The 22,678-nt window shown below is 40.1% G+C and overlaps 1 protein-coding gene across 1 annotated transcript; it reads left to right on the forward strand.

Annotated features, from left to right (window-relative positions):
• The first annotated feature begins 54 nt into the window (after nt 1-54).
• Nucleotides 55-21,230, forward strand: LOC118095578 (vomeronasal type-2 receptor 26-like). Its single transcript, XM_060281322.1, has 7 exons — nt 55-297; nt 8,179-8,363; nt 9,855-10,146; nt 15,496-16,131; nt 17,919-18,146; nt 18,415-18,541; nt 20,479-21,230. The coding sequence occupies exons 1-7, from the start codon at nt 55-57 to the stop codon at nt 21,228-21,230; spliced, it is 2,463 nt and encodes an 820-aa protein (XP_060137305.1).
• Nucleotides 21,231-22,678: the final 1,448 nt, after the last annotated feature.

The raw sequence follows: 22,678 nt of genomic DNA on the forward strand, positions 1-22,678 counted from the left end.
ACAGAAGAATTCATGTGAGAAACCCGAACTAAGAACCAGTCAATAGAAAACAACATGAAGAAATCATTCAAAGAAAAGAGAGAAACAAAGAAAGAACTAGAGAAAATGAAGAAGGAGATGGAGGAATATAAGATGACACAAGAAGCTGCAAATGATGTGCTTGCAATGATGCAGATGCAGATACGGGAAAAGACGTTAAGATTCAGAAACATCAGTGAAAAACAAAATGAGGATATAGAAAAAAGAATAATAGAAGAGCTAGCAAAATGGCTAGAAGTTGAAGAAGTGGACTTAGAAGTGTGAATAGAAAGAGTATTTCGGGTTAACTCAAAGAAAGCGAAAATAAACAACTGAGACTGCTAGGTGACTTTTACCACAAACTGGCAGTGAGATAAAATTCTCCGGACCAAAGCAAGAAGAAATTAAAAATAAATGGAACAGACATAATAATACTGAGGGAAATTCCACCAAGACTGATTCAAAAAAGCTGAAATTATCAATTTTTAATGAGAGCATTGAAAGTGAAGAAAATCATTTTTTGATGGGAATAACCAGAAGGACTGTCCTTTTCCTTCAAAGGTAAACGAAGAAAGTTTGAGACTGTAGATGAGGACGAAAGATTCTGGAGAACATATGCGCAGGAACTTGGAGGAACTAAAGTGAAATAAATAAGAAACCAGAGAGACATTGACAAAGACGAAGAAGACAAAACAAGTATGTCCAACGTGGAGGAGGAGGAGGAGGAGGAGGAGGAGGAGGAGGAGGAGGAGGAGGAGGAGGAGGAGGAGGAGGAGGAAAGGAACTAAATAATTTTACCTGCTGAATTTTCTATTTCAAATACTCATACTTAATCCCGTTTCCTTTTCTTTCTCCCTCTCACTTTCTACTTTCCAGTCTAAGCTTTTTAAGTTAGTCAGAAAAAAAGAATGAAATTGAAGGTTGTCTCTTGGAATATAAATGGTTTAAATAATAAAAAGAAAAGGAATAGATTAAGACATACATTGAAAAAGTAAAACTGGGATGTAATATGTTTGAAAGAAACGCATATCACTAAGAAACATGAAAGAGTATTAATTGGGATTGGAATTTATTACTTCAGAAGAAAGGAAAAAGAGAGGAGGAGTAATATATGTTAAAGAAAATTGGGAATCTGAACTGGTATGTAGGGATGAATAAGGGAGAATTGTAATAGTAAAAACAACAGTAGAAGGAGAGCAATGGATTTGGGGTAGAGTATATGCGCCAATTGGGAGCAATGTAAAAAATTTTTACAGTTGGAAAGTAAATTAATGGAATATAGGGGGGGATAATTATCATGGGAGATTTTAATGGAGTAATTAACCCAGAATTAGATAAAACAATAAGTAATAAGAAGAAAAGAGATAATAAACTACCAAAAAAATTCTTAGCAATGATAGACAATTTAGAATTGCTAGATTATTGGAGGTATAAGCATCCCATCCGAAAAGAATACATGTACTTCTCATCACTACATCAAACGGCAACCAGAATCGATGGAATATGGATACCTAAAGAATTCGCTACAAGAATAGAAAAAGTGGAAATAGGACCCAAGACCCTGGCTGACCATAACCCAGTAGAGTTAAACTTAAATGAAAAAGACCAAGGGATAATTTTTTTAAAAAAAAATGTAGGATGAATGTATTCTTATTAAACAATGAAAAAATGTACAAGGAGCACATAAATTAATGAGAGAATATTTTGAATTAAATGGAAAAGGGGAAGTGGACCCTAAAACAGATTGGGATGCTGGGAAAGCAGTGGCAAGAGGCTACTTTATTCAACAAAATTCGATAGTAAAAAAGAATAGAGAAAAGTATAAAGAAAATGCATTGGAGGAGATAAAGAATAAAGAAAATTTATTATATAAAATGGGCAAGAAAGAAATTAATCATGAAATAAAATTTTAAGGGCAAAATATTAAAATATAATAGATCAAGAAATGGATCATCAAATCAATATTGGAAGGACAGAAATTTTGAGTGGGCAAATAAGCCAAGCAAAATATTAGCCTGGCAAATAAAAAAGAAGCAAAATGAAAGATTAATAAATCGAGTAAGAATAGATGGGAAAATCATAGATAGTCCAAAAGGAATTATGAAAAAATTTGAAGAGTTTTAAAATATTATACCAAAAAGAAGAGGTAAGTGGCCAGGAGTTAGAAGAATTTTTTAAAAGCAATAAATTACCCCCAATCTTTCAGAAAAAATCAAACTATTAAATCATGAAATTACCACAACAGAAATAAAAGAAGTAAAACAAGAAATGAAAAAAGGAAAAGCCCCTGGACCTGATGGAATTCCATTAGAATATGATAAAAGCCTAGAAGAGACAATAATTACACCACTGAAAGAATTGTTGAATAAGATCCTAGAGAATGGAAGTATACCAGAGACGTGGGGAGAAGCAATGGTAGTACTCCTGCCAAAACAAATACAGGTCTGGAATTACCCTCCAATTATAGACCGATATCGTTGTTAAATTCTGAGATTATAATTTTTTTGCAAAAATATTAGCTAGAAGATTAAATTTAATATTAGGAGATATAATACACAAAGATCAGACGGGCTTTGTAAAAGGAAGACAGGCAAAAGATATGGTAACATAAGGAATATAATAAATTTCTTCGAATGTCTAGAAAACGAGAGAGGGGGAAAGGTGGCAGTAATATCCATAGATGCCGAAAAGGCCTTTGACAGTGTATCTTGGGCATTCATGAGAAACGTATTAAAAAAATTAAATTTAGGAGAAAAATTTGAAAGGGCGATTGGGGCTATGTTAATCAGAATGCAAATTTAATAATAAATGATAAGCTTTCGGGGAAAATAAATATAACAAGGGGAACAAAGGGATGTCCCCTGTCGCCACTGCTTTATATAATTATACTGGAAATCCTATTGAAGAGCATTAGAGAGGATGAAGATATTAAAGGATTAGTGAAAGGGGGGGGAGATATAAAATTAAAGCCTTTGCTGATGACGTAATTATAACTATGGAAGATCCGCTAATCAGTATCCAAAAACGCTTAAGACAATCAAGGAATATGGGAAATTGGCTGGTTTTAAAATTAATCATACAAAAACAAACAAACATGCTAGTAAAAAATATGAAAATTGAGGAAAAGAAAAACTTGCAAAAATTAACAGGCATTGAAATCAAAAAGAAAATGAAATATTTAGGAATTCAAATCACATCAAAAATGTATTGATTTAATTCAGGAGAATTATGAAAAAATATGGAAGAATTGAAAATTGAGAATTGTTCCAAATTTAGGCCGAATATAAATTATTAAAGTGTCAATACTCCCCAAAATGAATTATTATTTCCAAAATTTACCAATATTGGGCGGGGCAAAATGTTTTCCCTCCAATTCCCTCCAAGACGCTAATTTCACTGGACGCTTATTTCACCGGGAAATTCCTGACACAGGGAAACCCTATTGGCAGCAATAGTTTGGACTAATGGGAACCTGATCGGAACTCTACTATGCTTCAGAATGGCCAAAGGGTTGAGAAATAAGTGGTATACTCTGGCTACTCTGTGAGACAGAGTAGGTTGTCTGATTTAGAAACAGATCTAGGCACTGTTTACTGGAATGGGTTTAGCCAACTGAAGAGGCTTGCCGTAACATATGAAAGAAGTCCCTTGAGAAATGACTCTATGCTTATTACCAAACCAACCATAATACTTGTTGTTGTTGTTGTTTAGTTGTTTAGTCGTGTCCAACTCTTCGTGACCCCATGGACCATAGCACGCCATAATCCTTACACACACACTATTTCTTTAAAGAAATGAATGGAAATGACAAAGTCCTGTGTTCAGTCTGCTAAAACATGTATCATTATTTGTGTGACTCATTTTGAAGCACAAACATCTATGTACTCATTTATTGTTTACAGGTAGGTAACTGTGTTGGTTTGATGCAGTCAAAACAAAATAAAAAAACCCTTCCAGTAGCACCTTAGAGACCAACTAAGTTTGTCATGGGTATGAGCTTTCGTGTGGATGCACATTTCTTCAGATACACTGAAACAGAAGTCACCAGACCCTTATGTATAGTCAGAGGGTGGGGAGGGTGTGACAAAAGTCCCTCTCACTTTCCGTCTTATAACTCTGACCTCTCAATTATTAAAAGCACTAGCAGGGATTTCTGAGGTAAATCAAACCTCCCACTTATCCCTCTAGCCTTTCTTTAAACCCGCTAGCACTTGTGGGTTTTCAAAAATAAAAGAGAGTCCTCTTCCAGCCTAAACGTGGCCAGGTATCTATATAGACTTGGGGCTATAAGTAAGACTGTTCCTATATGTACTCAGATAAGGGTTTTTACTTCACTAGAAACTCCCTTACTGTAAAGCTAGCCTCCTTCCTGAGGTAACTTTATTACCAACCAGAACCTGTCTCCTCCTTTCGCCCCCCCCCCTTTCTTGGTGCACTCTCAGTCACAAACTAACCTCTCCTCTAAAAGACAGTTTTGACAGTTTAAAAGAGTTCCCCACCAAACTGGGTTCCTGGATACCTTAGCTGGAAAATGAAATACTGTAGACGATTACTGGTATGACACTTTAAAGATGGTTATTTATTGGCTTGAATCTTAATGGTTGCTTTCTGGTAACATTGGTACAAACTTAATTTCACAGGTAACGTTCTTGGTAATCAAATAAACAGAATACCTATCAACTACTACATCTACTCTAAATCTACCTTCTCCACAACCACCCAAGCTCCCACACAGAAAACCCTCAACCGCCAACTGACATAACAGTTCCCCTTTCCATTTAAACCCCATGCAGGCTACGCCTCCCATGGAATGTTGCTGCCAGTTAACCAAGAGTCTGGGTTAACCCTTCGATAGGTTGGTTGCGAAACAAAAACATAACATAACAGTTTCAAATTCGCCACAGAGGAGTATTACTCAGAAGGGTGGTGGGAATGGGTGATTGGCTGATAGGAGTGGTAAACCTGTTGATGACTGTTAACGACTGTTAACGACTGCAATGGGTCTTGCAGGAAAAAGCAAGGGCTGAGGTGCTAAAGAAAGCTTGATCATGTATAATGAGATAAGAATCCAATGTCCTTATTCAGACCAGGTCTCTCCATGGTTTTAAGCTTGGTAATAAGTTGAAATTCAGCAACTTCTCTTTCCAGTCTGTTTCTGAAAATTTTCTGTAATAAAACAGCTACTTTGAGATCTTGTATAGAATGTCCTGGGAGATTGAAGTGTTCTCCTACTGGTTTCTCTGTCTTGTGATTCCTGATGTCAGATTTATGTCCATTTATCCTTTGGCGTAGGGTTTGGCCTGTTTGTCCAATATAGAGAGCTGAAGGGCACTGTTGGCATTTGATGGCATACACAATGATAGAAGATGAGCAATTAAATAGCCCTGAGATGGTATGTTTGATGTTGTTGGGGCCAGTGATGGTGTTGTCCGGGTGTATGTGGCAGCAAAGTTGGCATCTGGGTTTATTGCAGGCTCTGGTACCAGTGCCCATGTTAAGTCTGGTGGTGGTATTATTGTAGGTGAGGAGTTGTTTAAGATCGGGTGGCTGTCTGTAGGCAATGAAAGGTCTTCCTCCCAGAGCTTGAGAAAGAGAACTGTCATTGTCTAGGAGAGGTTGTATATCTCTGATGATGCGCTGTACTGTTTTAGCTTGGGAGCTGTATGTGATTACTAGTGGTGTTCTTTTCTTTTTTGGGTCTGTCTTGTTGCAAGTTCTCTCTGGGTATCAGTCTAGCTCTGTTGATCTGTTGTTTAACTTCATTGGGTGGATATTTTAGTTCTATTTTAGTTCTCTGTCTACAGACAGAGACTCTTAGGTGAGAGTCTCTGTCTGTAGAGTTGGAACACCCACCTGTTTTGCACCTCCAAAGACTAATGGGAGTGGAGCATTTTAAAGTGCTCCAAATTGGAAATCATATGGGTCTTCCACTAGAAACTCAATGCACTAAAACACACCTCAAACCAATCTAAAAACTCTCAGGGTGAACTGGGATATCTAAACTCCTTGAATCTCATTTCTGGACTGATCTGGAGTTTGCATAGGAGTCAGTTGTTGCCTTAACAGGTGTGCCAGACTCAAAGGGATCTATTATATGACACATCTCTTAAGCAAAAATCACAAGATGACCCGGATGGTCGCCAGATTCTGCGCGCAGGTTTGTAGGCATAGAACACCCCCTGGAACAAATTGCTAGGAAAACTGCCTTAGCCGGTCTCCTGGGTGTCCCAGGGGCAATCTGCATGTTAGTTTAACCTTAGGTCTTTTTGTGTTCATGCGACTATTTTAATTTTCATCTATAAGATGTTATTGTATATTGTTTTAAATGTCTATTTCACTCTTGTGAAAGCCATCTCAGTTGTGCTTCTGAACTGGTCTTTGACCGTAATAATAAATAATTACTATTACTATATGGCACTTCCCTGGCAGATAAAGATCACTTCAGAGATGAAGCCTATTTCTCCAAACCACACTTTCTCTTACACCAGAGGTAGCCCATCTGTTCCCCTCCAGTTGTTGCTGGACTACAACTCCCATCCGTTTACAATGGACCATTATTATCAGGGATGAAGGAAGCTGTAATGCATCAAAATCCAGAAGGAACAACATTGTCTATCATTGGTTTACATTGATTTCTTCTGAACTACATTTTTTACCAGCATGATAGAATGGCAGAGATGTCCTCATGCTTGCCACATTGCTTCATTCTTTCTTTCTTTCTTTTTCAAAAGTGGCTAGACTGTATCTGTATATAGTTAGGATTCTCTCCCACATTTTCTGCAAGATCCAGTTAGTAGGGTTGATCGGATCAGTGTCACCTAAGTGAGAGAGTGTAGGGAATCCCAGCAAGGTATTATAGGAAGAGGTGGTGTTTTGTTTGGGTTTGGGGTTTTTTAGTTATGGGTATCCTGCGTTATCAAGCAGATTGGACAAGATGACCTTAGAGCAGTGTTTCTCAACCTTTTTTGGGCCGAGGCACACTTGTTCCATGAAAAAAATCACGAGGCACACCACCATTAAAAAAGTTTAAAAAATTAACTCTGTGCCGCCCTATATTGACTATATAATTATGACTGTAAGAAACACTTGCCAATTGCCGTGTTGGTTGCAATATCCTGTAATAAGGCTTCACAAGCTGCTGATTTCTCTGCCAGCACAATCCTTTGCTCAGCAAGTTTCAGGTTGAGCTCATCCAGCCAGCTTCTTTAAGTTTGTCTAAATTTTAGTTTAGTTTGTCTAAATTTTGCCGCGACGTGCGGCGACGAGAAGGGCGATTTGCATTGTCACGTGCCTGGCGGCCGCCAATTAAAAACACTGACGCGCCGGAAAGGAAGCCGGCCGGGTCACGACGCAGGCGCTCGCCCCGCGCCGTGACCCGGCCGGCTTCCTTTCTGGCTTTTCATTGTGACAATGCAAATTGCCCTTCTCGTCGCCGCACGTCGCGGCACACCAGCCAGCGTCTCGCGGCACACTAGTGTGCCGCGGAACAGCGGTTGAGAAACACTGCCTTAGAGTGTCTGCTCAGTGTTATTTATGAGAGAGTATGTAAAGCAAATAATTTTAAGAAGACGATTGCTGCTTGCCCATGAATGGGGTTTTTTCTACTTATCAATTTCTTGTATTAGCCAGAAAGTTGGACTAGATGACCTTAGAGATCCCTTCCCATCCCTTGATTCTGTGATGTGACAGATATGTTTACTTCAGCAGTTCTCCTACTGATGATCCACCACAGAGTCCAAAAACAATGCAAGAGTGATTATCTGCTCTGTAATTATTAAAATTATTATAATTAATTCACCTGGAAAAGCTCCAGAAGGCAGAATGGGAAATAAAAAATAAAATCTGAAATGATTAAAAGCACCCGGGTGTTCCATTGACAGCTAAGGTAAGGGAGGAGAGGTGAGGCCAGCTTTTGGTTTTGCATTATATTGGTTAGATTTCAAATTATAGCATTCAATGAATTTTATGTGACAGTGCAGAAGTTAATGAGAAGGTGGATACCTGTTCCCTTAAGTACAGAATTGGCAGAGTTCGTTGTCACCAAATACATCCTATTCAGTCAGGCTGATGATAGTAACAATATTGTAGAGAGATAAAGGAGAATATATGTGTAGAAGGATATTTGCGATCAGGATGTTGTTGCTGCTACTTCTTTTGCAGCTTCCTGGCATGGTGCCCCAAGTGCATACTGTTGTTTGCAGTGGAACTAACCCTGTGGATATTACACATGAGTGGTATGAAGGAGGTGACCTGGTAATTGGTGGGATAGCGTCTCTTATCCGTTACATATTCCCCATCCTTTCCTTCAAGAAACACCCTTCTCATGGCTTTATTAATATCCCAGTGTAAGTAAATGGTCGTTAACATTATTTTATGTGTTCTTCATATGTTAATATATTACAGAAAAGTACTTTGATTGCTTTTTTGTGGGGGGGGAGGGTGTTTTAGAACCTTTTTAAAAAAACAAATAGATTTTTTAAATAAGAAATATACTTACATAAACTGTAGACTGTGCCTAAACTGTCAATTTGAGATGAAGAAAGGTTCACATTTTTCTGGAAATACACAGAGAAGAGGGAGCAGAAAAATAAAAATAAAATAAATAAAAATGCCCTCTAACACACAGCCAAGCAGTTTGGTAGTCAAATGTGTTGATGATACTCAAATATTCAGTTGTTAAAAAAAAAAAAACCAAACTGCATTCTAAGTGCAGGGACAGTAAACTGCATTCTAAGTGCAGGGACAGTAAACTTGGAAAGGCAATTCAGTGTAAGCAAGTGTAAGATTAATATATTAATTTCATGATTAAATGCATAGTATTAGAACTAGTAGCAATTGACCGGGAATGAAACCTTGGAGTCGTAATGGATACCTCAGTGAAAATGTGCAACCAGTCTGCAGCAGCTGTGAAAATGTATAATTCATTCTAGCACGCAGCACTCAATGGACTGAAAACAGAACTTCAATATCATAATGCAGTTTTACTAATCTCTCGTGTGACCACACTTGGAATACTGTGAACAGTTCTGGTCATCTCACCTAAAAAGAGATATTGTTGGAAAAGCTTTAGAAATTACATTCAGAATGATAAAAGGGATAGAACATCTCCCCCTTTTAAGTTAGAGAAAAGGCATGCAAGAGGTGACATGATCAACATGAATAAGATTGTGTATGATGTGGAGACAGTCAGTAGGGAAAAGTTGTCTCCCTCACCCAGAATACTAGAACATGAAAATTGATTAGGCAGAGTTCATTAAACAGTCAATCAATTAAGAGGCAAAGTGGGCCACAACAAATTAAATTTCAGTATTCAATCAGTTAAAGCAATAGTGTCGCAGGAAGAGGGTCGATCCTGGAAACACATTTCACGAGTGTTAAATGTCAGGGTAAAGAGGTAAATCTTCAATGTTTCCCGAATGCTAGATAGTGAATGTGTCAGACATACTTATGTGGGGAGGAAATTCCACACCTTAGGGATTGCTACAGAGAAGGCCCCTAAAATTTCTTAAAAGCCAGACTGAAAAAGGATCCAAATATTCAATCGATGCCAAGCATCCCAAAGTGGAATATTTGCCACTTGGCAATGGTTGTTTAACATTTCCTGATTCTGGGTAAGTCTCTGAAGGAGAGGACACCATCCGCTGCTTCAAGGAAGATGGTGTCTCTCCATCCTCCAACAAGGCTTTGATCAATCCCCAGACCTCCTCAGTCAATTGTCTACAGCTTTTTTTAAGAAGCCAAGATAGAGATGGATAGGCAGGCAGGTGAATCTTTCAGTTCCGAATTTCATGCACTGCTTAATTCCCTCATGAAATGGTAACTCACTTCATTTGCAGGGTGATAACAAAGTACTACCAACACATTCTGGCCTTGGTGTTTGCTGTTGATGAGATCAATGAGAATCGCAAGATCTTGCCCAATGCCACTCTTGGATTCCACATCTATGATAGCTATTTTGATTCAAGGATGACCTACCAAACCACTCTGGATTTGCTCTTTAAAGCACATCACTTTGTCCCCAACTACATTTGTGGCATTCAGAAAAATGTAGTAGGAATTATTGGGGGACTTAGCTCTGACACCTCCTCATCCATGGCCGATGTCTTACGTCTTTACAAGATTCCACAGGTAGAATATGGATATTAAAATATATATGGATATTTCATGCTGTAATCCACTCTTCTCTCCTTTCACTAGCAAGCTGTTGATTCATAAATGTTGTTGTTTAGTCATTTAGTTGTGTCCGACTCCTCGTGACCCCATGGACCATAGCACGCCAGGCACTCCTGTCTTGCACTGCCTCCCGCAGTTTGGTCAAACTCATGTTCGTAGCTTCGAGAACACTGTCCAACCATCCCGTCCTCTGTCATCCCCTTCTCCTTGTGCCCTCAATCAGGGTCTTTTCCAGGGAGTCTTCTCTTCTCATGAGGTGGCCAAAGTATTGGAGCCTCAGCTTCACGATCTGTCCTTCCAGTGAGCACTCAGGGCTGATTTCCTTCAGAATTGATAGGTTTGATCTTCTTGCAGTCCAGAGGACTCTCAAGAATCTCCTCCAGCACCATAATTCAAAAGCATCAATTCTTCTCAGCTTTCTTTATGGTCCAGCTCTCACTTCCATACATCACTACTTGGAAAACCATAGCTTTAACTATACGGACCTTTGTCGGCAAGGTGATGTCTCTGCTTTTTAAGATGCTGTCTAGGTTTGTCATTGCTTTTCTCCCAAGAAGCAGGCGTCTTTTAATTTCGTGACTGCTGTCACCATCTGCAGTGATCAAGGAGCCCAAGAAAGTAAAATCTCTCACTGCTTCCATTTCTTCCCCTTCTATTTGCCAGGTGGTGATGGGACCAGTGGCCATGATCTTGGTTTTTTTGATGTTGAGCTTCAGACCATAAATAGGAAGTTGTTAAATGGAAAAAGTAAAAGGGTTGCAATATATGACTATATGGGGGGGGGGTTAATACTATGAGTACCCAATAAGGCATATGAGAGGACCCATATTCAAAAGGATGTTTGTTTAATACACATAATGGAAGATTTTTCCAAAGGTGCCAGTTTGACAAATGGGACATCTTGATAGATTCACATTACATCAATCTTAAAAACATTGCCCTAGCTGCATGAGGAGTACCAATCCTAATTCATGGTGTCAATATTCACTTACAAAGGCATAAATAGCTCAGGACATATTGACTAGAGAGAGGGAAGAAATGTGTCCCTGTTCATTCTCCTCAACCTCTCAGTGGTTTCCAATACCCTCAACCATGGTGTCCTTCTGGAACAGCTGTCCAAATTGTGAATGGGCAGCACTTCTGTGAGATGGTTCTAGTCCTATTTGGGTGATCAAATTCTCTCTGAAGGAGCAGCTAGACAAATTCTCTCTGAAGGAGCAGCTAGACAGGTTGTGGGTACTCCTGGAACCTTAGCTGTTGCTTGAGGCTCAGCCGGCTCAGATAATAACCCTTGTCCCAAACAGAAAGGGGTGGACCCTCCCAGCTCTCAACTGTGAGATTTTCTTTTTCTTTTTTCTCCCAGTCTCCCACCCTTGGAGATCTTCCCTTCCTTGCCTTTCACACAGGTTCCTTCACTAACCATCCTTCACCTTCATGTGTTGTTGGTGTTGTTGTTTAGTCATTTAGTCATTTAGACTGTTCATGACCGCATGTGGTATAATCCTAATACTAGCGCAGAGTAGAAGACAGGAGAGAGAGGAGAGAGAGAGAGAGAGAGAGAGAGAGAGAGAGAGAGAGAGAGAGAGAGAGAGAGAGAGAGAGATGAAATAAAAGAGGAAAGCCCCAATTTCCCACCTGTCACAAAAATGATTGTTCATAGTACTGTATTCACTCTAGGATGACATCCAGCTGTTCTTCCTTCTGCAAAGCAGCATATTCCCAGTCTTCAGACCCAAATGTCCATACCAAATTCAACAGCCAACACTTGGCTATCGGTAATCACCACACAATTATATGTCAAAAAGCTGTCAACAGAAGACGTTCTTTGTGTCATCTCCTCCCTCGAAGTATATACAACTAAGAATGTCTATCTCCCTAAAAATTATGAGATGTATGTGGGGATGTATGGTGTTATTTAGCATTGTTGATTTTCAGAGGTTAATTGAGAAGACTATTTTGTGCTGTTCTGCTGCATTGTTTGAGTTCATGTTAGTTGCTCTAACTTTTGCTGGCAATGATTGCCATGCTATTTTTCTATTTTACTGATATATGCTTTGCGTGCCAATGTCGACCCTCCCCATGGTATAATAAAGACACATGACACGATAATTAATGTTAATGGGCATAAAAAGGCCAGAACTTTATTGGTTACAGATAATGAGCGGTATTGGCTTAGGCATTGGACTTCACCGACTACATCTGACTCCAGCCCGTTTTGCTGGAAGTCCTGGAAGGAATAACCACCCAAGGGGGAGTCCTGCTGATGCACATCAACTAGGAACTCTCCCTGTGGCCACCAGTAAGGGGCGTGCCTTAGGCCCTAACCTCCCTAGGCTTCAGACAGGGCCACACCCTTCAATATTCGGGGGAGGTGATGGCGCTACCTCCCCCCAGGAGGCTTACAGAAATATTACAATGCCTAACCACCAAAACCAAAGTTGTGCTTAAATGTAGAAGGCCACACACCCCCAGGCCACCCGGATTGGCTGGCCTGGCTGATGATGTGGCTGGGATTTCCCCAGCTGCACAGGGGCTGGGCACCCACCCCCTGTGCACAAGGAGGGCACATGACTGCCCACAACACCACCTCCTTGCAAGGCGGAAGTGGCTTTATTGCGCTCACAGACCAACAACATACATACTCTTCTGGAGATCTTCTGGAGTTCCCAGAATACCTTTTCAGGAGAGGACTTAATAGATGGAGTATCAATTTCTCTCTACAATCACTATAAGGGTTATAGAACAAAAGAGCAGGATCAGTGGTTTCTATTGCTTCAGCTCGACATTGTAGTTTTGCTGAATGATCCACTTAGTTCAGAAAGCAGTAACAACCGGCTTCCAGCCGATCGTGCAGCAATGGCAGGCACCGTTCTCCTCAGCTGAGGAGAACATGGTGCTCCTGAGGCAAGGAGGGACTGCTTCAGCGCAGCGGCCCCCCAGAAGAAACCCAAAAAAGCGTTTTGGAGACATGGATCTGGCAGACACCAGAAGTGAGCTCCCCCATCCCTCAGCTAGCCTATTTTTGGACGGCAAGAAAGCAGGGGATTTCAAACTAACGCGGCGCAATGGAGCATAGCTATCTCGGAGGCACAAAGCTGCGATCCTACCAGGCAACAGCGATCGGTTCTTCCTTAAAATTGGAAAAATTTGAAGACATTGGATACTGTGAGTAAAAGGAGAAATTTAAGGATTTTTTTTTAAATTGAAATGAATTGGCCAAGGGAGGAGATTTAAACAGGAAGTCGATCTCCCCCATTGAGAGGACTGTAATGCAGTTAATTTGCCTATAGCCAGAAAATTGAAACGAACCTATTAATAACCAAGGATTGGACTTAACACCTTCCCCCAGAGGCAGGGTAAAGGGGAGAAGGATTAAATTTATTAAAATCCCTGCAATTTTTTTAAATTTTGGACTGGGTAAAATCCCCCTGGAAGCTGAAGTCGGGTCCCGGGAGGAATCAGTGAGCCGCCATTATGACATCACAATAGAAAGGAATTTGTTTATCTCTCTGAGACTGAGAACTGTCAATTGTGAAGAGAGTGTAAAATATAAGGCTGTGTATAAGAAGTTTGACAATGCTCTTTTCATAAATGGACACAAGAATTTTAGGACATGAAGAAGAATTAAAAAATGAGACTATAACCAGTTTGGATATAAACACGGTCTTTGATGTTTTTGGAAATACAATCTGTTCCACTTCCTGCTCTGTTCTGTTCCCGTGAAATCTGAGATGAACAGGATGCCTGTAGCCACAACATCACCTGATGGCCTGGACTTTCAGAAGTAACTTTTGGAATTGCTTTTGGACTTGAGAAATGAATTGCGGCAAAATAATATATTGTTGCATGAAAGTAATATACAGTTGTGTGAATGGCGTGAAAGGAACCAGAATTGTCTGGACAGAGAAAAAGGATTAACTCTAACAGAGAACAAAGTCAAGCAAGAGGAACAATCATCAGTCTTGGACAGTGTAATTGAATTTTTAAAAAGGAGGAAGATACATGAAACATTCTTTCCCAAGTGAGAGGGGGGGAACAGAACATCTGTTTGATCCAAGGAGTCCCCAAAGAGGAACCAGCATGGAGTAATGTCCTCCCAGTGAGAGAGGGAGGGCAGGATCCATACTAGGGTCAGAACCCAAAGAGAATAAAAACTGAGAAAGGGCTGGAAAATGGAATTATTGCTGGACGGTTTTGTACTACAGTATTTAAAGAATCGGGGGGGGGCATCAGCGGATATTGAGGAAGAATGGTGGGTAGGCTGGGTGGGTAGGCTGGGACAGGGTAGGAGTGGGTTGAGGGGTAATAATGGATGTAACTTTCTTGATTGATTTAGATGGTCCGAAACTGGAATGACTTACGAAACTCGCTGAAGAATCTGGGAGACCCTGAGTTCAGGGGAAGGGGGGCTAAATTTGTTATAATGTGTTTAAATGTTAGTATAATAGAAGAATTAATATTTAAATTTATGGAAAGTTCTTGGTAAAAAAAATTAGGCTAAGGAGAGAAATAGAAGATAGAAGGAAGGAAAAATAATTTTTGATTTGGATAATTTGATTAATTATTGGTGGAGAATAGATGATGTTTTTAGAATAGAATATTTGAGTGTTGATGATGTACTAGTTACAGATAGGTAGCCGTGTTGGTCTGATGCAGTCAAAACAAAATAAAAAAAATCCTTCCAGTAGCACCTTAGAGACCAACTAAGTTTGTCATAGGTATGAGCTTTCGTGTTCATGCACACTTCTTCTGTTTCAGTGTATCTGAAGAAGTGTGCATGCACACGAAAGCTCATACCTATGACAAACTTATTTGGTCTCTAAGGTGCTGCTGGAAGGGTTTTTTATTTTGTTTTGAATGATAAAATGTGTTAGAATAATTTAAGACATAAGATGAAAACTGCTTAATTGAAATTTGAAAACGGGCCCAGTGAGGGGGGAATTGAGGAAGTCAACAATGTTAAGTAAATAATAAAAGATTTGAGATGTTTTTCTTTGTTATGTTTTATTTTTGTTGTTTTGTTTCGTTTTGAGTTTTTGGGCTTTTTGTGATTTTTTTATTTGGAAAATGAATAAAAATTATTTGGGGGGGGACAGAAAGCCAGCAATAATAAATGCAGCAAATATTTGGAGACAATCAATGTGTACAAATGCGATGACTCAATAATATTAAGAATGAATAGCGCCACCCACGCCCCTAAAATGAGTACATTTGGTTAAATAAGATTTATATTCAGATAAAATGGGTGTGTAGTGAGTTCTTGCTTCAACTTGGACAGTTTGGCTTTTTCTTTTTCTTTTTCAGATTTCATATGGTTCATTTCAACAAGCCATGAATGATCAAATCAGATTCTCTTCCTTTTACCGCATGGTTCCCAATGAAAGACTTCAGTATCAGGGAATTATCCAGTTACTTTTGTATTTCGGATGGAAATGGGTTGGGGTCATCACTCCAGATAATGAAGCTGGAGAACGTTTCCTACAGACTATTGAGTCAATGATTTTCAAGAATCAGATGTGCTCAGCATTCACAGAAACGATTGAGTACCATCTGCATTTCACCGGTAGCTTTCGAGATACCTTAGATGATTCAATGCGTGGATCAAAGCTATTCACACGAGTATTAATGAGCAAAGCCAATGCTGTTGTTATATATGGAGAAAGTCAATCTATTGGATGGCTGTTAAATGCTGCAAAGACAACGACAGTTATTCAGCTAATATATCATCCACATATGAAGTTACCTGAAGGAAAAGTGTGGATTACAACAGCTCAAATGGATTTCCTATTAGATATGTTTCAAAAAGGGGTAGACTCGAACTTACAAATGTTCCATGGTGCTATCTCCTTTGCTATCCACTCCAAGGAGACTCAAAGCTTCCAGGACTTTCTTCAGCATGTAAACCCTTATTGGGAAGATGGAGATGGTTTTATCAAAGATGTATGGGAACAAGCATTTGGTTGTTCAGTTTCAAAATATGGCACATGTACTGGAGAGGAGATGCTGGAGAACCTTTCTGCAGCATTTTTTGAAATGAGCATGACCGGCCACAGCTACAGTATCTATAATGCTGTCTATGCTTTGGCACATGCCTTTCAGATCATGTATTCAGCTGGAGCCAACCATAAAAGAATAGAAGCTGGAGACAGACTCTCTCATCAAAATTTGGAACCTTGGCAGGTAGAGTTTCCTGCTATAAAGTGTACAGTTTACAAAGTGTTCAATGTTGTGCATGGCATTGATTGTATTATGTGCATTAGCAATGCACTGTAAGTAAAGAAATAAAAGATTACACCTCGATAACTAAAAATAAACCTCAAGTAATGTTGTGGTATCCAAGTTGGGTATTAGAAAATGAATAAAAATAATTTAAATGATGTATGCTTTCATAAGCAAGAAACTAACAGCAACTCCTGTTGGGTTTATTGGGTTATTGCTTTTGTTTTGATTTTATATTATAATAATTATACTTGAAGAACTAATAGCTCTCAAGTACGGTAACAGCTACTATTTGAACAGTTAGATCTAAGGCTCGTCCTAAATATCAAGTGGCAATTAAATTGACAATTGTTATATGCCAGGGGCAGTAACATAAATCTGAAGCAAGTTTTGGTTGGGGATACGGATTTTGTTTAGAAACTTGTGGCTTAAATGTGCCTGTCTGTTTTTCCACTTACCTACTGTTAACTACTGGTTTCCACAGTAGCTCCAGCACACAGAGCCAGGCTATTTTAAAACTGGCGGGGGGGGGGGGCATGCTACAATGAACTAGCAAAATGCAGGGGTGCCCAAAGGTAAACAAGATGAAAGTAAATCACATCCTCCAATTGGCTGCCTTGTGATATTAAACTCAGGTAACACACACATGAATGTCTGCCTCACCCACCCAAGCTTTGCCAACCTTTAATCATCAAAAGCAAAGCAGGAGGGGGAAAACACTCTCCTTTTGCAGTGGAGAATGAAGCAGGTAGTTACATGGTGAGCAGAGATGTCGGTTGCCATAAATTTGATAAAGCTAATTTAATTATTCCTCCAGCTAACACTTTCAAAGGGGTAACCTTAAGTTCCCAACATACCACAAAAGAACCACAGAGGGATGTGCGGAGAAGGTCTGGGTGGCAGTGATTGAGAAAGGAACAAGCAGTTCTACTCGGTTCAACTTAGCTGCTTGCAGTCTCTGGGAGCTCATAAGCAGAAGCTCATGAACAGGACTTGTAAACAGGGGTATTTAGCAGAGGAGTTTAAGAAGAAAGCCTGGACTATTGTCTCTTGGTGTTTGTAGAACCAACGAGACAGAGATGGAGCTGCTGGAATGACCTGCATCACAGAATTTATCTACCCCTCCATGGATAGCTGTGAGTCCAAAATGACCCCCAGTCTGCACACCTGGTCCTTCAGTAGGGTTGCCATATTTCAACAGTGAAGATCCAGACAGAAAAGTATTACCCAGAATTGTTGAGCTTTGTTGCCGAATTCGCAAAAGAGAAATAACATTTTACAGCAATTTTAAAGGGAAATCAGCAAAAGTGACAATACCAACATGGGTTGCCATACGTCTGGATTTCCCTGGACATTTTTAGAAATTTCCATCCAGACACTGTTCGGGGAATTCTGGATATCTGGCAACCCAACCTTTCGGGACACAGTTACTCCATTCAGGACTAAGGAGTCCCACACACCTGTACATTGCCTGCCTTTATAGACCTTCTGATTCTCTTTCCACCTAGCTCCACTCATTCCTGAAGAGGATCTCATTCAACAACAGTGCTGGGGATGAAATTGCATTAAATGAACATGGAGAGTTAGAAGCTGGCTTTGATATCACAAACTTAGTCACTTTCCAAAATGGATCATATGTCAGGGTCAAAGTGGGGAGGCTGGATCCTCAGTCCCCTCCTGGCAAAGAGCTCACCATTAATGCGGAAAGAATCAAGTGGCATAGTGGGTTCACTCAGGTGAGAAAATAACTGCACAGGATCTCAAATGGCAACATTCATAGTCCAATAAGATGGGGTGTAAGTGGGGGAAGAAAGCAGTTCTTCAATTAATACATTATTAAATTTGTAATTCACTGGAAGAGAAAAGAAAGTTTTCTTCCAAAGGACGTTTTGCCTGTGTAAATATGAATATATTTCACATTATTTACTGATAGATCACCTTATGTTAGATTTATTTGCCCCAAACATTTTCTTAATATTAACCATTTCCTATATCTTTGGATAGGAACCGCCGCTTTCAATATGTAATGCCAACTGCCGTCCTGGTTATGGAAAGAGAAAGAAGGAGGGGGAGAAGTTTTGTTGTTATGATTGTGATCCATGTCCTCGTGGGATGTTCTCAAATGAGAAGGGTGAGAGATGCCATATTACCATATAATATAAAAGTTATTTTAGTGAAATCTGAGCAAATCGGCAATGAGGTTTTCTCTGTATGGTCTCAATTAATACTGTTTATTAACAATAGTGGAATAATCACCCTTCTGTCTCGGTAAAAGCTGCCACTATGAAGAAATTATCTTAACCTCCAAGAGAGTACTGTATTTTTTGCTCCATAACTCACAGTTTTTCCCTCCTCAAGAGTAAGGAGAAATCTCTGAGCGTATTATGGAGTGAATGCCACGGCTCCGGCAGCGGGGTCCCTCGGCTGCCGCTGCAGTTGGGAGCAGAGGGATTCCTCTGCCGCAGGAGCCATTTAGAAACAGGGAGAGGGTTGTTGAAAACAAGCCACTCAGCAGCTTATAGCCAAGCTGATCAGGAAGCCAGATAAGGGACACTAACAATAAAGGAGGCTGGGGGAGGTTAAGACAGTGAACTTGCAAGGAGAGTACTAAAGCAAGCAATGAGGAGAGCAATTAGAAGAAAAGGGAAAAAACCCACTCCAGCTATGGAAGGCAAACAAGAGGGAGAAAGAGTATTAAAATGAAGTCGTTGAGTAGCTGATCGGCACGCCAGATAAGGGACACTTGCAATAAAGGAGGCTGCCTGGGAGGGGGGAGGTAAAAGCACATGGATCCTCGGGATTTTTGCATTGGGTCACCCCAAATTCACTATCAGGTCACATAGCATGTTCATGGCTATAGCCCGCACACAAAAAATCACGCATCCACTGTTTCGTGGGGCCGCAATAGCACAAAAACATGGTTACAAAGCCACAGATCCACAGGGATCCTCAGGATTTTTGCATTGGGTCACTCCAAATTCACCATCAGATCACATAGCATGTCCATGGCTATAGCCCGCACACAAAAAATCACGCATCCACTGTTTCGTGGGGCCGCAATAGCACAAAAACATGGTTACAAAGCCACAGATCCACATGGATCCTCAGGATTTTTGCATTGGGTCATTCCAAATTCACCGTCAAATCACATATCATGTCTGTGGCCACAGCATGAACCACAAAAACGATACATCCACTGTTTCGTTCAGAATATTTTTTTTCCCTGGTTTTCCTCCTCTAAAAACTAAGTGTGTGTTACGGTCTGAAAAATATGGTATACCATGAGGATGGAACCTTAATTTGTAATGTAAAGATTTTCCATCACTGTATCTGCGTACATTGATATTCTAAACATTACTGCATATAACATTCTCTAATGTTTAATACAGTTTCTCATTGATGGTGGTTCACCTCTGTGTTGCCACATTTCAATAGCACATTTTAGTGATATACACCCTAAGTGTAGATCCGCCCCTCTGTTGTGATGCAACAAGACATAAAATTTGTACATGCATTCTGTCCTGGAAGACACTAAACTTTTACTTTTGGAGAAGGGAGGATGGAAACTAATTGGTGGACAATTCTCTAAGAACAAGGCACATTGGGGACAGGATTAAAATCCAATAAAATCACCTCTCTTACTTCCAAGATTACAGCTGTAAAATTTAATCTGTGGTTCTAGGAAAGTGGAAGAGGATCACTGAAAGCATATTTTCTCCATATAGGAAATGTCAGATTTCATGCATGACTATATCTTCAAATCATCTAGGAACAAGCATTCGGACTGGAAGTTTTGAAACATTTCCTTATGGAAACACAATGCTAAGGGGAATCATGATTGTTGTTTCTTTAAAAAACAACAACGCTTAAGCATATTCTAGATTGTTTCCAATACTCATACATGCTTTTTGGTTTCAGGGTTGGAAACCTGTGCCAGATGTCCTTCTAATCAATATCCAAATGAAGAGCAGGATCAGTGCATTCCCAAGAAACCAAACGTCCTAGGCTTTGATGAAACTTTGGCCATGGTTTCAACTTTCTCTGCGCTTTTATTCTCTCTGATCACAGCTATGGTACTTGGCATTTTCATTAAGCACCGGGACACTGCCATCGTCAAAGCCAATAACAGAAGCCTCACTTACATTCTCCTCATCTCCCTCCTCTTGTGTTTCCTTTGCTCCTTGATGTTCATTGGAATGCCTAATAAGGCAACCTGCCCATTCCGACAAACGGCTTTTGGCATTGTCTTCTCTGTGGCCCTCTCTAGCATCTTGGCCAAGACTATTTCAGTGGTTTGGGCATTCATGGCTACCAAGCCAGATTCCAAAATCAGGAAGTGGGTAGGCAAAAAACTGGCTTATTCCATTGTCCTTTCCTGCTCTGTGATTCAAGTAGGAATCTGTGCCTCCTGGTTGGCAACCTCCGCCCCATTCCCAGATGTGGACATGCACTCAATGACTGAAGAAATAATATTCTTATGTAATGAAGGGTCAGTCCTCATGTTCTATTGTGTTTTAGGCTACATGGGCTTCCTGGCCACTGTCAGCTTCACTGTGGCCTTCTTAGCCAGGAAGTTGCCTGACAGCTTCAATGAAGCCAAGTTCATCACCTTCAGCATGCTGGTCTTCTGCAGTGTTTGGTTCTCCTTTATTCCCACATACTTGAGCACCAGAGGAAAATACATGGTGGCTGTGGAGATCTTCTCCATCTTGGCTTCCAGTGCTGGCCTGTTGGGTTGCATCTTTTCCCCTAAATGCTACATTATTGTGGTGAGGCCTGAGCTGAATAACAGAGAGCAGCTAATACGGAGAAAGATGTAAATAACAGAATAGTTTGCTGTTTCTGTGTTTAGACTGTGTAGACTGTTGGCATGATAATTTAACTGTGGTTTTCCGAGAAAGGTAGTTGCTTGAAAAGATCAAAATAACAGAAAAGATTCTCCTATCATTTATGTTCTTTCTATTCAGCATAGTTATATATGAGGTGTAAATGAACTGTGATTATGTGTATGAAAGAAGCTTTGGGTGTTATTGAACTACTTGAATTCCTACAGCTTCCCTTACTCTACTTCTCCCGCATCCACTTCCCCAATCGGTTCTGAAACTCCTGAGCAGATGTGGGGGTGCTTAAGAATCTGCAGAGAGAGGAAGGGGGAAGGGGAACATTGGAAGCTGCCTTATACTGAGTGAGAGCATTACTCAATCTATCAGGACAATGCACTAGGAATTATGCTAATTTGGAAGGATTTGGGCATCAGTCATATTGAGTTGGAGTAGACATGGCTTCCTCTGGTTTGGGTTGTATGGCACAGAACGATCTAGGGCTGTTGGGGACAGATATCACGCAAGAAGTGGAGGCAGGCAGCACGCTGGAAAACCTGTTTGTAATTTGAGACCGTAGTCTGATCATCAACTATGTCTTCCATGCATAGCTGCCAAGTTTTCCCTTTTCTCACGAGGAAGCCTATTCAGCATAAGGGAAAATCCCTTAAAAAAAGGGATAACTTGGCAGCTATGCTTCCATGGAGAATGTAAAAGCCTCATGCCTCCTGATTCTCCACCCTGCCTTTTTACCCCACACCAAAGGATTGATGACCCTTCCAATCTGTTGGTTGATCACTACTGTCTTTAATGAAAATAAGATTTTTCTGAGCTACAGCCCAGTAGTATACTTCTTTTGAGGTTGGATAAAAATCCAAAAGAGGTTCAGCTTAGGTTGCCATATTTCAAGATGTAAAACACAAAGGTTGTTGAGCTTTCGAGGTTTTTTAGGAATTCACCCAAATAAAGCATTACTCATCATCATCAAACTTTATTACGGTCGCAGACCAGCATATGATAAAAACATGTGAATAAAATAAGACATATAGGACTTAGAGGGGAAAGGGATAAAAGCTAATAGTTAAAAGTGGTTATGACTCACATAAACTTAAAAGGAGATAGAAAGAAAAGGCAAGCAGTTAAAAGCGACTATAAGGGAGGGAGCATGAAGTAGCACAGATGTTAATCAAACACACACTTCCTGGTTCTGATGGCAAAAACCTGGACATTTTACAGATTTTCCAAAATTCCCTCGGGGTCGCTAATTTCACTGGGCGCTTATTTCACCGGGGAATTCCTGACCTACGGCAACCCTATTGGCAGCTATAGTTTGGACTAATGGGAACCTGACCAGAACTCTACTATGCTTCAGAATGGCCAAAGGGTTGAGAAATACGTGGTATAGAAATAGCACCTTGAGACAGAGTAGGTTGTCTGATTTACGGAAC

Source organism: Zootoca vivipara, chromosome 13, assembly GCF_963506605.1.
Source record: "Zootoca vivipara chromosome 13, rZooViv1.1, whole genome shotgun sequence".
NCBI classification, from domain to species: Eukaryota; Metazoa; Chordata; class Lepidosauria; order Squamata; family Lacertidae; genus Zootoca; species Zootoca vivipara.

Bases quoted from the DNA above. Each gene is read 5' to 3' on its own strand.
- LOC118095578 (XM_060281322.1), top strand. From the start codon at position 55: ATGAAGAAATCATTCAAAGAAAAGAGAGAAACAAAGAAAGAACTAGAG. The intron at 8,364-9,854 runs GTAAGTAAATGG...CTTCATTTGCAG, and splicing joins GGCTTTATTAATATCCCAGT to GGTGATAACAAAGTACTACC. The intron at 16,132-17,918 runs GTATGGGAACAA...CTTTCCACCTAG, and splicing joins GAGATGGTTTTATCAAAGAT to CTCCACTCATTCCTGAAGAG.